Source organism: Oncorhynchus mykiss, chromosome 9, assembly GCF_013265735.2.
Source record: "Oncorhynchus mykiss isolate Arlee chromosome 9, USDA_OmykA_1.1, whole genome shotgun sequence".
NCBI classification, from domain to species: Eukaryota; Metazoa; Chordata; class Actinopteri; order Salmoniformes; family Salmonidae; genus Oncorhynchus; species Oncorhynchus mykiss.
The window spans coordinates 3,881,449-3,899,336 of NC_048573.1; the positions used below are offsets into that span (position 1 = coordinate 3,881,449).

The 17,888-nt window shown below is 53.1% G+C and overlaps 1 protein-coding gene across 3 annotated transcripts in view; it reads right to left on the reverse strand.

The window, feature by feature from the left end:
• The window catches only part of LOC110498423 (F-box/WD repeat-containing protein 7-like), a 49,698-nt gene that overhangs the window by 29,597 nt on the left and 2,213 nt on the right, over positions 1–17,888 (reverse strand). For 2 of the 3 annotated variants that reach the window (XM_036987098.1, XM_036987097.1), the window contains exon 3: positions 726–808. In XM_036987098.1, coding sequence (XP_036842993.1) covers positions 726–808 — 83 coding nt within the window. Of the gene's footprint in view, positions 1–725; positions 809–2,421; positions 2,873–17,888 lie in introns of those variants that run through there. The other variant, XM_036987099.1, reaches the window with a different exon arrangement.

Sequence of the window (17,888 nt, forward strand, 5' to 3'; positions counted from 1 at the left end):
AATCACACTCCACACTGCCCTCTCCCACCTGGACAAAAGGAACACCTGTGTGAGAATGCTGTTCATTGACTACAGCTCAGCGTTCAACACCACGGTGCCCTCAAAGCTCATCACTAAGCTACGGACCCTGGGACTTATCACCTCCCTCTGCAACTGGATCCTGGACTTCCTGACGGGCCGCCCCCTGGTGGTTAGGGTAGGTAGCAACACATCTGCCGTGCTGATCCACAACACTGGGGCCCCTCAGGGGTGTGTGCTTAGTCCCCTCCTGTACTCTCTGTTCACCCACTCCAATACCATCATTAAGTTTGCTGACGACACAACAGTGGTAGGCCTGAACACCGACAACAATGAGACTGCCAGTTCTCTGACTTCCTCCCTATAGGCTATGTGGTTCCAGGACAACAACAACAACAACCTTTCCCTCAACGTGAGCAAGACAAAGGAGCTGACTGTGGACTACAGGAAAAGGTGGGCCGAACAGGCCCCTATTAACATCGGTGGAGCTGGCGTGGAGCGTGTCCAGAGTTTTTCAAGTTCTTTGGTGTACACATCACCAACAAACTATCATGGTCCAAACACATCAAGACAGTCGTGAAGAAGGCACGACAACGGGTTACCAGAGGCAGGGAGAGGGTTACCAGAGGCAGGGAGAGGGTTACCAGAGGCAGGGAGAGGGTTACCAGAGGCAGGGAGAGGGTTACCAGAGGCAGGGAGAGGGTTACCTGAGGTAGCTGGAACCTTTGCAGTGCTTCTTAACTGAAGAGAACGGCCTGACGTCTGGTCCATGGTCCAACTTCCTCTTCATCTGATCGAGAGAGAGAGAGAGAGACGGGGGGTGGAGATGGAGGAATGGAGACAGAGTGAAGAGAGGCAGAAAAGTTAAGCCACAGTACAAACAGAAAGGCACAACCTAGCATACCCATCCCTTCTATCATAAAGCTCCACACCCTAACCAACCCCGTAGAGTTGTGTATGTTTCCAACAGCCTCGAAACTACCGGGCTCTGACGTTGTATTTACAGTGTATAAAGTGGGCTGCTCCCTGTCTCTGTGACCGGGTAGAGGGTGACTGAAGACTGGAAAATATTACACAGCTGTAGTCTAATCAACTGTTTGCTGACACCAGCTACCAAAACCCCTTATAGGGGGGAGTTTAAACGGTTTAAATAGCCAAAACATTTGCCATTGATCAAGAGTTGGTTATGAATGGATTTCTAAAGGAAACGTCATGACAACGAATTATTATTATCACCTCAGTCGAAATAAAACATTTATAGATTAGTGAATGACAAAACTGGAGTATTTATTGCGTTTAAAAATAAAAAGGTGATTTGAATTAAAAAAATAATAATAATAATAATTCCACTCCCTTTCCTCCATACCGTTTCCAACCAACCGCACCTTAACCGCCCTGAATGACAAGCACGCCGAAAATGACAGGAATGTGTCGCGAGCACCGACCGTAATAACCAACAGACAACTAACTCTACAGGCTGTTCCGGGTGCGGAGCGAACGGGTTGGTAATAACCATCGATATCTGCCGTGGCTCACACACACGTTTCCGGATTAAATACTCCAGCTAATACACACATCTGGTACGTTTGGGGCGGTGGACAGAAGACAGATATATAAAGAGAATACACAATAACCCCGAAGCCAAGTGAAACCATACCACTGCTGCCCCGGGGGCAGGATGCGCATCAAGTCACAGCAGCACACCCCACACACACACACACAGTCGCAGAAAGCCGAAAGGGAACTCCCGTTCCTGCGACACACACACACACACATACAGTCGCAGAAAGCCGAAAGGGAACTCCCGTTCCTGCGACACACACACACAGAGGTGTGTATGTTTGTGCGTAATACCACTTTCAAATTGATTTTGCCTAATCAACCGCGAACAAACATTCGCTCTGCCAGGTCAGACACATTAGCCGTCTGTCTGTTCCTTATCAATCCGTTTCACGTTCATTCATCGACTCGCCGACACCTTCCTCCTACCGCAGCAGGCTACACACACCCACACCGCAGCCCAGGGCACAACAGACGAATATATATATATATATGTCTGAAAATGGCCAAGCAGTGATATGCATTTAACTTCCGTTCGGCCGATATTCGTTTCATTTTCAGAGTGTTTATTATCCACGCTACTTTGAGGGAGAGAGAAAGAACCGGCGCGTCACGTACCGTCACTCCATCTCTATTCCGCAGTGGTCCATCTCTCTCCACTAGAGAGATGGCTCGAGTGTCGCTACACAACTAGACCACCACCCAGCTATATAACGCAATTTATACAGTATGATCATATAGAGGCTCTAGCCCAGAGAGTGTAAATCATAGTTAAAAAGCCAACGTATAAAAAAAAAGGAGAAAATGAATTTAAAAAAATGACCCCCCCACCCAGTCACTTACTTTATAGAATATGAGCTTCAACGTGCCGTAGAAACCCATGGTGATGGTATTCCTGCGTTAGGACGCCCTCTGATCTACTTCAAGGTAGCACAAGTCCACAGCGCGATTCAGATGGGTAGTAACTCCTCTGATCCGATCCTTCCTCTTCTCCCTCAGTTAGATACAACCTTAACGTTTCCTGTCGCTACGGACATGCTCCGACAGGCCTATTTTCTCTCCCCCAAAACGCAACGCGTATAAAAGCAACTATTTCTTAATGTTGTTTCATTGTGGAGAAGGAAACTGCGAGTAACCACTTCCATTGGACGGTGTGTACCATTGCGTACCCCCGTACATTAAGCAGTTAGATTTCACTGCATTGGCCCAAGCTAGTTAGCCATATAAGCAGAGAGAGAAAGTGCGGAGAGAGAGAGAGAGAGAGAGGCGAGAGAAAGAGAGGCGAGGCAGCTCAAATACCGGAGTGCCAAACCTACCGGGGTTGACAGAAGTCAGGCTTGCTCGAGAGGAATGCCGAGAGAACGGCAGGGTGACGCAGCGGAGAGAGACACCGCATGACCATATTAGACACATTTAATTCAGATAACACAGACCCACAAAACACTAAGAAAAACAAACCAATTTTGATAAACTCCTATTAATCTATAACCACAACGTGGACAACCAAGCACAAAAAACACCATTGTAGCCTTAATCTAACCCATAATAATCTGTTGATTTACTACACGCCCTTATGTACTTCAACCATACACATATTTACAACACTGTACATAGCCATAATATAACATTTTAAAATGTCTACATTCTCTTGATACTTTAGTGAGTGTAATATCTACTGTTCATTTATGATTGATGCTTTTTTTTAAAATTTTAAGTGAAATGATTTCACTTGCTTTAGCAATGTAAACATACAGAGTGTACAAAACATTAAGAACACTTTCCAAATATTGTTTTACAGGTCCCCTGGTGGTAGTGTGTAGTCAGTGTTGGGGACTAGCCAGGTAACTGGGGTCCCCTGGTGGTAGTGTAGTCAGTGTTGGGGACTAGCTACTAGCCAGGTATCTGGGTCCCCTGGTGGTAGTGTAGTCAGTGTTGGGGACTAGCTACTAGCCAGGTATCTGGGGTCCCCTGGTGGTAGTGTAGTCAGTGTTGAGGACTAGCTACTAGCCAGGTATCTGGGGTCCCCCGGTGGTAGTGTGTAGTCAGTGTTGGGGACTAGCTACTAGCCAGGTATCTGGGGTCCCCTAGTGGTAGTGTGTAGTCAGTGTTGGGGACTAGCCAGGTATCTGGGTCCCCTGGTGGTAGTGTAGTCAGTGTTGGGGACTAGCTACTAGCCAGGTATCTGGGGTCCCCTGGTGGTAGTGTAGTCAGTGTTGGGGACTAGCTACTAGCCAGGTATCTGGGGTCCCCTGGTGGTAGTGTAGTCAGTGTTGGGGACTAGCTACTAGCCAGGTATCTGGGGTCCCCTGGTGGTAGTGTAGTCAGTGTTGGGGACTAGCTACTAGCCAGGTATCTGGGGTCCCCTGGTGGTAGTGTAGTCAGTGTTGGGGACTAGCTACTAGCCAGGTATCTGGGTCCCCTGGTGGTAGTGTAGTCAGTGTTAGGGACTAGCCAGGTATCTGGGTCCCCTGGTGGTAGTGTAGTCAGTGTTGGGGACTAGCTACTAGCCAGGTATCTGGGGTCCCCTGGTGGTAGTGTAGTCAGTGTTGGGGACTAGCTACTAGCCAGGTATCTGGGGTCCCCTGGTGGTAGTGTAGTCAGTGTTGGGGACTAGCCAGGTATCTGGGGTCCCCTGGTGGTAGTGTAGTCAGTGTTGGGGACTAGCCAGGTATCTGGGGTCCCCTGGTGGTAGTGTGTAGTCAGTGTTGGGGACTAGCTACTAGCCAGGTATCTGGGTCCCCTGGTGGTAGTGTGTAGTCAGTGTTGGGGACTAGCTACTAGCCAGGTATCTGGGGTCCCCTGGTGGTAGTGTAGTCAGTGTTGGGGACTAGCCAGGTATCTGGGGTCCCCTGGTGGTAGTGTAGTCAGTGTTGGGGACTAGCCAGGTATCTGGGGTCCCCTGGTGGTAGTGTGTAGTCAGTGTTGGGGACTAGCTACTAGCCAGGTATCTGGGTCCCCTGGTGGTAGTGTGTAGTCAGTGTTGGGGACTAGCTACTAGCCAGGTATCTGGGGTCCCCTGGTGGTAGTGTAGTCAGTGTTGGGGACTAGCCAGGTATCTGGGGTCCCTGGTGGTAGTGTAGTCAGTGTTGGGGACTAGCTACTAGCCAGGTATCTGGGGTCCCCTGGTGGTAGTGTAGTCAGTGTTGGGGACTAGCTACTAGCCAGGTATCTGGGGTCCCCTGGTGGTAGTGTAGTCAGTGTTGGGGACTAGCCAGGTATCTGGGGTCCCCTGGTGGTAGTGTAGTCAGTGTTGGGGACTAGCCAGGTACCTGGGGTCCCCTGGTGGTAGTGTAGTCAGTGTTGGGGACTAGCTACTAGCCATGTATCTGGGGTCCCCTGGTGGTAGTGTAGTCAGTGTTGGGGACTAGCCAGGTATCTGGGGTCCCTGGTGGTAGTGTAGTCAGTGTTGGGGACTAGCTACTAGCCAGGTATCTGGGGTCCCCTGGTGGTAGTGTGTAGTCAGTGTTGGGGACTAGCCAGGTATCTGGGGTCCCCTGGTGGTAGTGTGTAGTCAGTGTTGGGGACTAGCCAGGTAACTGGGGTCCCCTGGTGGTAGTGTAGTCAGTGTTGGGGACTAGCTACTAGCCAGGTATCTGGGTCCCCTGGTGGTAGTGTAGTCAGTGTTGGGGACTAGCTACTAGCCAGATAGCTGGGTCCCCTGGTGGTAGTGTGTAGTCAGTGTTGGGGACTAGCTACTAGCCAGGTATCTGGGTCCACTGGTGGTAGTGTAGTCGGTGTTGGGGACTAGCTACTAGCCAGGTATCTGGGTCCCCTGGTGGTAGTGTAGTCAGTGTTGGGGACTAGCTACTAGCCAGGTATCTGGGGTCCCCTGGTGGTAGTGTGTAGTCAGTGTTGGGGACTAGCCAGGTATCTGGGGTCCCCTGGTGGTAGTGTGTAGTCAGTGTTGGGGACTAGCCAGGTAACTGGGGTCCCCTGGTGGTAGTGTAGTCAGTGTTGGGGACTAGCTACTAGCCAGGTATCTGGGTCCCCTGGTGGTAGTGTAGTCAGTGTTGGGGACTAGCCAGGTATCTGGGGTCCCTGGTGGTAGTGTAGTCAGTGTTGGGGACTAGCTACTAGCCAGGTATCTGGGGTCCCTGGTGGTAGTGTGTAGTCAGTGTTGGGGACTAGCTACTAGCCAGGTATCTGGGTCCCCTGGTGGTAGTGTGTAGTCAGTGTTGGGGACTAGCTACTAGCCAGGTATCTGGGGTCCCCTGGTGGTAGTGTAGTCAGTGTTGGGGACTAGCTACTAGCCAGGTATCTGGGGTCCCCTGGTGGTAGTGTAGTCAGTGTTGGGGACTAGCCAGGTATCTGGGGTCCCTGGTGGTAGTGTAGTCAGTGTTGGGGACTAGCTACTAGCCAGGTATCTGGGGTCCCCTGGTGGTAGTGTAGTCAGTGTTGGGGACTAGCCACTAGCCAGGTATCTGGGGTCCCCTGGTGGTAGTGTAGTCAGTGTTGGGGACTAGCCAGGTATCTGGGGTCCCCTGGTGGTAGTGTAGTCAGTGTTGGGGACTAGCCAGGTATCTGGGGTCCCCTGGTGGTAGTGTGTAGTCAGTGTTGGGGACTAGCTACTAGCCAGGTATCTGGGTCCCCTGGTGGTAGTGTGTAGTCAGTGTTGGGGACTAGCTACTAGCCAGGTATCTGGGGTCCCCTGGTGGTAGTGTAGTCAGTGTTGGGGACTAGCTACTAGCCATGTATCTGGGGTCCCCTGGTGGTAGTGTAGTCAGTGTTGGGGACTAGCCAGGTATCTGGGGTCCCTGGTGGTAGTGTAGTCAGTGTTGGGGACTAGCTACTAGCCAGGTATCTGGGGTCCCCTGGTGGTAGTGTGTAGTCAGTGTTGGGGACTAGCCAGGTATCTGGGGTCCCCTGGTGGTAGTGTGTAGTCAGTGTTGGGGACTAGCCAGGTAACTGGGGTCCCCTGGTGGTAGTGTAGTCAGTGTTGGGGACTAGCTACTAGCCAGGTATCTGGGTCCCCTGGTGGTAGTGTAGTCAGTGTTGGGGACTAGCTACTAGCCAGATATCTGGGTCCCCTGGTGGTAGTGTGTAGTCAGTGTTGGGGACTAGCTACTAGCCAGGTATCTGGGTCCACTGGTGGTATTGTAGTCGGTAATGGGGACTAGCTACTAGCCAGGTATCTGGGTCCCCTGGTGGTAGTGTAGTCAGTGTTGGGGACTAGCTACTAGCCAGGTATCTGGGGTCCCCTGGTGGTAGTGTGTAGTCAGTGTTGGGGACTAGCCAGGTATCTGGGGTCCCCTGGTGGCAGTGTGTAGTCAGTGTTGGGGACTAGCCAGGTAACTGGGGTCCCCTGGTGGTAGTGTAGTCAGTGTTGGGGACTAGCTACTAGCCAGGTATCTGGGGTCCCTGGTGGTAGTGTAGTCAGTGTTGGGGACTAGCTACTAGCCAGGTATCTGGGTCCCCTGGTGGTAGTGTAGTCAGTGTTGGGGACTAGCTACTAGCCAGATATCTGGGTCCCCTGGTGGTAGTGTGTAGTCAGTGTTGGGGACTAGCTACTAGCCAGGTATCTGGGTCCACTGGTGGTAGTGTAGTCGGTGTTGGGGACTAGCTACTAGCCAGGTATCTGGGTCCCCTGGTGGTAGTGTAGTCAGTGTTGGGGACTAGCTACTAGCCAGGTATCTGGGGTCCCCTGGTGGTAGTGTGTAGTCAGTGTTGGGGACTAGCCAGGTATCTGGGGTCCCCTGGTGGTAGTGTGTAGTCAGTGTTGGGGACTAGCCAGGTATCTGGGGTCCCCTGGTGGTAGTGTGTAGTCAGTGTTGGGGACTAGCTACTAGCCAGGTATCTGGGGTCCCCTGGTGGTAGTGTAGTCAGTGTTGGGGACTAGCCAGGTATCTGGGGTCCCTGGTGGTAGTGTAGTCAGTGTTGGGGACTAGCTACTAGCCAGGTATCTGGGGTCCCCTGGTGGTAGTGTGTAGTCAGTGTTGGGGACTAGCCAGGTAACTGGGGTCCCCTGGTGGTAGTGTAGTCAGTGTTGGGGACTAGCTACTAGCCAGGTATCTGGGGTCCCCTGGTGGTAGTGTAGTCAGTGTTGGGGACTAGCTACTAGCCAGGTATCTGGGGTCCCCTAGTGGTAGTGTGTAGTCAGTGTTGGGGACTAGCCAGGTATCTGGGTCCCCTGGTGGTAGTGTAGTCAGTGTTGGGGACTAGCTACTAGCCAGGTATCTGGGGTCCCCTGGTGGTAGTGTAGTCAGTGTTGGGGACTAGCTACTAGCCAGGTATCTGGGGTCCCCTGGTGGTAGTGTAGTCAGTGTTGGGGACTAGCTACTAGCCAGGTATCTGGGTCCCCTGGTGGTAGTGTAGTCAGTGTAAGGGACTAGCCAGGTATCTGGGTCCCCTGGTGGTAGTGTAGTCAGTGTTGGGGACTAGCTACTAGCCAGGTATCTGGGGTCCCCTGGTGGTAGTGTAGTCAGTGTTGGGGACTAGCTACTAGCCAGGTATCTGGGGTCCCCTGGTGGTAGTGTGTAGTCAGTGTTGGGGACTAGCCAGGTATCTGGGGTCCCTGGTGGTAGTGTGTAGTCAGTGTTGGGGACTAGCTACTAGCCAGGTATCTGGGTCCCCTGGTGGTAGTGTGTAGTCAGTGTTGGGGACTAGCTACTAGCCAGGTATCTGGGGTCCCCTGGTGGTAGTGTAGTCAGTGTTGGGGACTAGCTACTAGCCAGGTATCTGGGGTCCCCTGGTGGTAGTGTAGTCAGTGTTGGGGACTAGCCAGGTATCTGGGGTCCCTGGTGGTAGTGTAGTCAGTGTTGGGGACTAGCTACTAGCCAGGTATCTGGGGTCCCCTGGTGGTAGTGTAGTCAGTGTTGGGGACTAGCTACTAGCCAGGTATCTGGGGTCCCCTGGTGGTAGTGTAGTCAGTGTTGGGGACTAGCCAGGTATCTGGGGTCCCCTGGTGGTAGTGTGTAGTCAGTGTTGGGGACTAGCTACTAGCCAGGTATCTGGGTCCCCTGGTGGTAGTGTGTAGTCAGTGTTGGGGACTAGCTACTAGCCAGGTATCTGGGGTCCCCTGGTGGTAGTGTAGTCAGTGTTGGGGACTAGCTACTAGCCAGGTATCTGGGGTCCCCTGGTGGTAGTGTAGTCAGTGTTGGGGACTAGCCAGGTATCTGGGGTCCCCTGGTGGTAGTGTAGTCAGTGTTGGGGACTAGCCAGGTATCTGGGGTCCCCTGGTGGTAGTGTAGTCAGTATTGGGGACTAGCTACTAGCCATGTATCTGGGGTCCCCTGGTGGTAGTGTAGTCAGTGTTGGGGACTAGCCAGGTATCTGGGGTCCCTGGTGGTAGTGTAGTCAGTGTTGGGGACTAGAAACTAGCCAGGTATCTGGGGTCCCCTGGTGGTAGTGTGTAGTCAGTGTTGGGGACTAGCCAGGTAACTGGGGTCCCCTGGTGGTAGTGTAGTCAGTGTTGGGGACTAGCTACTAGCCAGGTATCTGGGTCCACTGGTGGTAGTGTAGTCGGTGTTGGGGACTAGCTACTAGCCAGGTATCTGGGTCCCCTGGTGGTAGTGTAGTCAGTGTTGGGGACTAGCTACTAGCCAGGTATCTGGGGTCCCCTGGTGGTAGTGTGTAGTCAGTGTTGGGGACTAGCCAGGTAACTGGGGTCCCCTGGTGGTAGTGTAGTCAGTGTTGGGGACTAGCTACTAGCCAGGTATCTGGGGTCCCCTGGTGGTAGTGTAGTCAGTGTTGGGGACTAGCTACTAGCCAGGTATCTGGGGTCCCCTAGTGGTAGTGTGTAGTCAGTGTTGGGGACTAGCCAGGTATCTGGGTCCCCTGGTGGTAGTGTAGTCAGTGTTGGGGACTAGCTACTAGCCAGGTATCTGGGGTCCCCTGGTGGTAGTGTAGTCAGTGTTGGGGACTAGCTACTAGCCAGGTATCTGGGGTCCCCTGGTGGTAGTGTAGTCAGTGTTGGGGACTAGCTACTAGCCAGGTATCTGGGTCCCCTGGTGGTAGTGTAGTCAGTGTAAGGGACTAGCCAGGTATCTGGGTCCCCTGGTGGTAGTGTAGTCAGTGTTGGGGACTAGCTACTAGCCAGGTATCTGGGGTCCCCTGGTGGTAGTGTAGTCAGTGTTGGGGACTAGCTACTAGCCAGGTATCTGGGGTCCCCTGGTGGTAGTGTGTAGTCAGTGTTGGGGACTAGCCAGGTATCTGGGGTCCCTGGTGGTAGTGTGTAGTCAGTGTTGGGGACTAGCTACTAGCCAGGTATCTGGGTCCCCTGGTGGTAGTGTGTAGTCAGTGTTGGGGACTAGCTACTAGCCAGGTATCTGGGGTCCCCTGGTGGTAGTGTAGTCAGTGTTGGGGACTAGCTACTAGCCAGGTATCTGGGGTCCCCTGGTGGTAGTGTAGTCAGTGTTGGGGACTAGCCAGGTATCTGGGGTCCCTGGTGGTAGTGTAGTCAGTGTTGGGGACTAGCTACTAGCCAGGTATCTGGGGTCCCCTGGTGGTAGTGTAGTCAGTGTTGGGGACTAGCTACTAGCCAGGTATCTGGGGTCCCCTGGTGGTAGTGTAGTCAGTGTTGGGGACTAGCCAGGTATCTGGGGTCCCCTGGTGGTAGTGTGTAGTCAGTGTTGGGGACTAGCTACTAGCCAGGTATCTGGGTCCCCTGGTGGTAGTGTGTAGTCAGTGTTGGGGACTAGCTACTAGCCAGGTATCTGGGGTCCCCTGGTGGTAGTGTAGTCAGTGTTGGGGACTAGCTACTAGCCAGGTATCTGGGGTCCCCTGGTGGTAGTGTAGTCAGTGTTGGGGACTAGCCAGGTATCTGGGGTCCCCTGGTGGTAGTGTAGTCAGTGTTGGGGACTAGCCAGGTATCTGGGGTCCCCTGGTGGTAGTGTAGTCAGTATTGGGGACTAGCTACTAGCCATGTATCTGGGGTCCCCTGGTGGTAGTGTAGTCAGTGTTGGGGACTAGCCAGGTATCTGGGGTCCCTGGTGGTAGTGTAGTCAGTGTTGGGGACTAGAAACTAGCCAGGTATCTGGGGTCCCCTGGTGGTAGTGTGTAGTCAGTGTTGGGGACTAGCCAGGTAACTGGGGTCCCCTGGTGGTAGTGTAGTCAGTGTTGGGGACTAGCTACTAGCCAGGTATCTGGGTCCACTGGTGGTAGTGTAGTCGGTGTTGGGGACTAGCTACTAGCCAGGTATCTGGGTCCCCTGGTGGTAGTGTAGTCAGTGTTGGGGACTAGCTACTAGCCAGGTATCTGGGGTCCCCTGGTGGTAGTGTGTAGTCAGTGTTGGGGACTAGCCAGGTATCTGGGGTCCCTGGTGGTAGTGTAGTCAGTGTTGGGGACTAGCTACTAGCCAGGTATCTGGGGTCCCCTGGTGGTAGTGTGTAGTCAGTGTTGGGGACTAGCCAGGTATCTGGGGTCCCCTGGTGGTAGTGTGTAGTCAGTGTTGGGGACTAGCCAGGTATCTGGGGTCCCCTGGTGGTAGTGTGTAGTCAGTGTTGGGGACTAGCTACTAGCCAGGTATCTGGGGTCCCCTGGTGGTAGTGTAGTCAGTGTTGGGGACTAGCCAGGTATCTGGGGTCCCCTGGTGGTAGTGTAGTCAGTGTTGGGGACTAGCCAGGTATCTGGGGTCCCCTGGTGGTAGTGTAGTCAGTGTTGGGGACTAGCCAGGTATCTGGGGTCCCTGGTGGTAGTGTAGTCAGTGTTGGGGACTAGCTACTAGCCAGGTATCTGGGGTCCCCTGGTGGTAGTGTGTAGTCAGTGTTGGGGACTAGCTACTAGCCAGGTATCTGGGTCCACTGGTGGTAGTGTAGTCAGTGTTGGGGACTAGCTACTAGCTAGGTATCTGGGGTCCCCTGGTGGTAGTGTGTAGTCAGTGTTGGGGACTAGCCAGGTATCTGGGGTCCCTGGTGGTAGTGTAGTCAGTGTTGGGGACTAGCTACTAGCCAGGTATCTGGGGTCCCCTGGTGGTAGTGTGTAGTCAGTGTTGGGGACTAGCCAGGTATCTGGGGTCCCCTGGTGGTAGTGTGTAGTCAGTGTTGGGGACTAGCCAGGTATCTGGGGTCCCCTGGTGGTAGTGTGTAGTCAGTGTTGGGGACTAGCTACTAGCCAGGTATCTGGGGTCCCCTGGTGGTAGTGTAGTCAGTGTTGGGGACTAGCCAGGTATCTGGGGTCCCCTGGTGGTAGTGTAGTCAGTGTTGGGGACTAGCCAGGTATCTGGGGTCCCCTGGTGGTAGTGTAGTCAGTGTTGGGGACTAGCCAGGTATCTGGGGTCCCTGGTGGTAGTGTAGTCAGTGTTGGGGACTAGCTACTAGCCAGGTATCTGGGGTCCCCTGGTGGTAGTGTGTAGTCAGTGTTGGGGACTAGCCAGGTAACTGGGGTCCCCTGGTGGTAGTGTAGTCAATGTTGGGGACTAGCTACTAGCCAGGTATCTGGGGTCCCTGGTGGTAGTGTAGTCAGTGTTGGGGACTAGCTACTAGCCAGGTATCTGGGTCCCCTGGTGGTAGTGTAGTCAGTGTTGGGGACTAGCTACTAGCCAGGTATCTGGGGTCCCCTGGTGGTAGTGTAGTCAGTGTTGGGGACTAGCTACTAGCCAGGTATCTGGGGTCCCCTGGTGGTAGTGTGTAGTCAGTGTTGGGGACTAGCCAGGTATCTGGGGTCCCTGGTGGTAGTGTGTAGTCAGTGTTGGGGACTAGCTACTAGCCAGGTATCTGGGGTCCCCTGGTGGTAGTGTAGTCAGTGTTGGGGACTAGCTACTAGCCAGGTATCTGGGGTCCCCTGGTGGTAGTGTAGTCAGTGTTGGGGACTAGCCAGGTATCTGGGGTCCCTGGTGGTAGTGTAGTCAGTGTTGGGGACTAGCTACTAGCCAGGTATCTGGGGTCCCCTGGTGGTAGTGTAGTCAGTGTTGGGGACTAGCCAGGTATCTGGGGTCCCCTGGTGGTAGTGTAGTCAGTGTTGGGGACTAGCTACTAGCCAGGTATCTGGGGTCCCCTGGTGGTAGTGTAGTCAGTGTTGGGGACTAGCTACTAGCCAGATATCTGGGTCCCCTGGTGGTAGTGTGTAGTCAGTGTTGGGGACTAGCTACTAGCCAGGTATCTGGGTCCACTGGTGGTAGTGTAGTCGGTGTTGGGGACTAGCTACTAGCCAGGTATCTGGGGTCCCCTGGTGGTAGTGTAGTAAGTGTTGGGGACTAGCCAGGTATCTGGGGTCCCCTGGTGGTAGTGTGTAGTCAGTGTTGGGGACTAGCCAGGTATCTGGGGTCCCCTGGTGGTAGTGTAGTCAGTGTTGGGGACTAGCTACTAGCCAGGTATCTGGGTCCCCTGGTGGTAGTGTGTAGTCAGTGTTGGGGACTAGCTACTAGCCAGGTATTTGGGTCCCCTGGTGGTAGTGTGTAGTCAGTGTTGGGGACTAGCTACTAGCCGGGTATTTGGGTCCCCTGGTGGTAGTGTAGTCAGTGTTGAGGACTAGCTACTAGCCAGGTATCTGGGGTCCCCTGGTGGTAGTGTGTAGTCAGTGTTGGGGACTAGCCAGGTATCTGGGGTCCCCTGGTGGTAGTGTGTAGTCAGTGTTGGGGACTAGCTACTAGCCAGGTATTTGGGTCCCCTGGTGGTAGTGTAGTCAGTGTTGAGGACTAGCTACTAGCCAGGTATCTGGGGTCCCCTGGTGGTAGTGTAGTCAGTGTTGGGGACTAGCTACTAGCCAGGTATCTGGGGTCCCCTGGTGGTAGTGTAGTCAGTGTTGGGGACTAGCTACTAGCCAGGTATTTTGGGTCCCCTGGTGGTAGTGTAGTCAGTGTTGGGGACTAGCTACTAGCCAGGTATCTGGGGTCCCCTGGTGGTAGTGTAGTCAGTGTTGGGGACTAGCTACTAGCCAGGTATCTGGGGTCCCCTGGTGGTAGTGTGTAGTCAGTGTTGGGGACTAGCCAGGTATCTGGGGTCCCTGGTGGTAGTGTGTAGTCAGTGTTGGGGACTAGCTACTAGCCAGGTATCTGGGGTCCCCTGGTGGTAGTGTAGTCAGTGTTGGGGACTAGCTACTAGCCAGGTATCTGGGGTCCCCTGGTGGTAGTGTAGTCAGTGTTGGGGACTAGCTACTAGCCAGGTATCTGGGGTCCCCTGGTGGTAGTGTAGTCAGTGTTGGGGACTAGCCAGGTATCTGGGGTCCCTGGTGGTAGTGTAGTCAGTGTTGGGGACTAGCTACTAGCCAGGTATCTGGGGTCCCCTGGTGGTAGTGTAGTCAGTGTTGGGGACTAGCCAGGTATCTGGGGTCCCCTGGTGGTAGTGTAGTCAGTGTTGGGGACTAGCTACTAGCCAGGTATCTGGGGTCCCCTGGTGGTAGTGTAGTCAGTGTTGGGGACTAGCTACTAGCCAGATATCTGGGTCCCCTGGTGGTAGTGTGTAGTCAGTGTTGGGGACTAGCTACTAGCCAGGTATCTGGGTCCACTGGTGGTAGTGTAGTCGGTGTTGGGGACTAGCTACTAGCCAGGTATCTGGGGTCCCCTGGTGGTAGTGTAGTCAGTGTTGGGGACTAGCCAGGTATCTGGGGTCCCCTGGTGGTAGTGTAGTCAGTGTTGGGGACTAGCTACTAGCCAGGTATCTGGGTCCCCTGGTGGTATTGTTTAGTCAGTGTTGGGGACTAGCTACTAGCCAGGTATTTGGGTCCCCTGGTGGTAGTGTGTAGTCAGTGTTGGGGACTAGCTACTAGCCAGGTATTTGGGTCCCCTGGTGGTAGTGTAGTCAGTGTTGAGGACTAGCTACTAGCCAGGTATCTGGGGTCCCCTGGTGGTAGTGTGTAGTCAGTGTTGGGGACTAGCCAGGTATCTGGGGTCCCCTGGTGGTAGTGTGTAGTCAGTGTTGGGGACTAGCTACTAGCCAGGTATTTGGGTCCCCTGGTGGTAGTGTAGTCAGTGTTGGGGACTAGCTACTAGCCAGGTATCTGGGTCCACTGGTGGTAGTGTAGTCGGTGTTGGGGACTAGCTACTAGCCAGGTATCTGGGGTCCCCTGGTGGTAGTGTAGTCAGTGTTGGGGACTAGCTACTAGCCAGGTATCTGGGGTCCCCTGGTGGTAGTGTGTAGTCAGTGTTGGGGACTAGCCAGGTATCTGGGGTCCCCTGGTGGTAGTGTGTAGTCAGTGTTGGGGACTAGCTACTAGCCAGGTATCTGGGGTCCCCTGGTGGTAGTGTGTAGTCAGTGTTGGGGACTAGCCAGGTATCTGGGGTCCCCTGGTGGTAGTGTAGTCAGTGTTGGGGACTAGCTACTAGCCAGGTATTTTGGGTCCCCTGGTGGTAGTGTAGTCAGTGTTGGGGACTAGCTACTAGCCAGGTATCTGGGGTCCCCTAGTGGTAGTGTGTAGTCAGTGTTGGTGGCCAAGGTGATAACAGCACAGAGGAACCAACACCATTCACACTAATCTCCTGTGATGACTATAAACACACAGAGTACACAAAGGAAACCAAAACTAAACTACAGAAGGGCCCTGCTGAATATAGCTCATCAGCAACACAATTTAATATAGTGAATGTACAATGTATAGCCAGCACAATGTATTTGCTTCCAACCTGACGAGAGACACACAGAGAGACACAGAGAGACACACAGAGACACACAGAGACACACAGAGACACACAGAGACACACAGAGACACACAGAGACAGAGAGAGACACAGAGAGACACAGACACACAGGGAGACACACACACAGAGACACACACAGAGACACAGAGAGACAGAGAGAGACACACAGAGACAGAGAGAGACACACAGAGACACAGAGAGACACACAGAGACACAGAGAGACACAGAGAGACACACAGGGAGACACACACAGAGACACACACAGAGACACAGAGAGACACAGAGAGACACAGAGAGACACAGAGAGACACAGAGACACACAGGGACACAGAGACACAGAGACACAGAGACACACAGAGAGACAGAGAGAGACACACAGAGAGAGAGAGACACACAGAGACAGAGAGAGACACACAGAGACACACAGAGAGACACAGAGACACACAGGGAGACACACACACAGAGACACACACAGAGACACACACAGAGACACACACAGAGACACACACAGAGACACAGAGACACACACAGAGACACACACAGAGACACACACAGAGACACACACAGAGACACAGACAGAGACATAGAGACACAGAGAGACACAGAGAGACACAGACACAGAGAGACACACAGAGACACACAGAGACACACAGAGACACACAGAGACACACAGAGACACACAGAGACACACAGAGACACACAGAGACACACAGAGACACACAGAGACACACAGAGACACAGAGAGAGAGAGTCTAGAACTCCAAACAGTAAGAATTCCATCAAGTCATGCCAAGATTCTTACAGGCGAGAGGGATATGTGTGTGTGTGTGTGACAGCTGTCACTCCAAAAAAAAAAGCCACTCTCCTGTGCTGCCTCAGAGATGGGACGGAGCGGAGGAAGAAACAGACATAGAACAAGACCGTGGAATGCCAACACGACAACATCACAGTAAATTCACAATCAGATAGAAATGTATTGAGAAGAACAGATATGATTAGTTCGTATGATATATAATCAAGTAGACTCTATCTACACATTTCTATCTTGAATGGAATAATCATGTCACCTCACTGAACACACCTGTCAGGAGGGAAGGACAGCCACAGTTACATATTGGGATATTATTTGATGCTGAAGTTCACACTGCAGCAGGCCTTAATGATCAAATCCATTTCAGGAATACTGACTGTCCAAACTGAGTGGCAGTTTATTTATTTAACTAGGCAAGTCAGATCAGAACAAATTCTTAAATTACAATGACGGCCTACACTGGCCAAACCCGGCCAACACCGACCTACACCGGCCAAACCCGGGCAACACCGGCCAAACCCGGGCAACGCTGGGTCAATGGTGTGCCGCACTATGGGACTCTTAATCACGGCCGGATGTGATACAGGCTGGATTCGAACCAGGGACTGTGGTGACGCGCCTGAGACCGATGCGCCACTCGGGAGCCTAGTGACCAAATCGTGTGTGTGTGTGTGTGTGTGTGTGTGTGTGTGTGTGTCTGTTCAAACAGCAGTCATTTGCTGACATGGCTATGCTAGTTGGTGGTGGTGCTCGTGCTTCTTCTCACTCAGAAGGTGACAACAGCAGTCAGCAGTGTTATTGTAGGAACATTCTCTGTATCCTCAGGGCCTGTAAGAATCTTGGAATGACTTGATGGAATTCTATACACTCTGTCTCCCTCCCTCTCCATCTCTCCCTCCCCATCTCTCCCTCCCACCCTCTCCATCCCTCCCTCCCTCCCTCCCTCCCTCTCCATCCCTCCCTCCCTCTCCATCCCTCCCTCCCTCCCTCTCCATCCCTCTCCCCCTCCCTCTCCATCCCTCTCCATCTCTGCCTCCCTCTCCCTCCCCATATCTGTATCTACATCTAAATCGATCTATATCTATCTATAAAAAAAATATATACTGACAGCCCCTTTACATGCACAGCCACATGCATGGCGGCACTACACAACATTAACACGTTGGACCTGCCAGTAAAATACCATCCTTCAGCCAATAGAGGGGCAGGTTGGGTGTAACACCATGCTTCAGCCAATAGAGGGGCAGGTTGGGTGTAACACCATGCTTCAGCCAATAGAGGGGCAGGTTGGGAGTAATACCATCCTTCAGCCAATAGAGGGGCAGGTTGGGGTAATACCCTGCTTCAGCCAATAGAGGGGCAGGTTGGGGTAATACCATGCTTCAGCCAATAGAGGGGCAGGTTGGGAGTAATACCATGCTTCAGCCAATAGAGGGGCAGATTGGCTGTAATACCATGCTTCAGCCAATAGAGGGGCAGGTTGGGAGTAATACCCTGCTTCAGCCAATAGAGGGGCAGGTTGGGGTAATACCATGCTTCAGCCAATAGAGGGGCAGGTTGGGAGTAATACCATGCTTCAGCCAATAGAGGGGCAGGTTGGCTGTAACACCATGTTTCAGCCAATAGAGGGGCAGATTGGCTGTAATACCATGCTTCAGCCAATAGAGGGGCAGGTTGGGGTAATACCATGCCTCAGCCAATAGAGGGGCAGGTTGGGAATAATACCATGCTTCAGCCAATAGAGGGGCAGGTTGGGTGTAAAAACATGCTTCAGCCAATAGGGAGGCAGCTCATTACCATCAGAAGAGCTGCTCTACCCCCAGTCACTAGACCAGTTCCTGTCTAGAACCCCCAGTCACTAGACCAGTTCCTGTCTAGAACCCCCAGTCACTAGACCAGTTCCTGTCTAGAACCCCCAGTCACTAGACCAGTTCCTGTCTAGAACCCCCAGTCACTAGACCAGTTCCTGTCTAGAACCCCCAGTCACTAGAC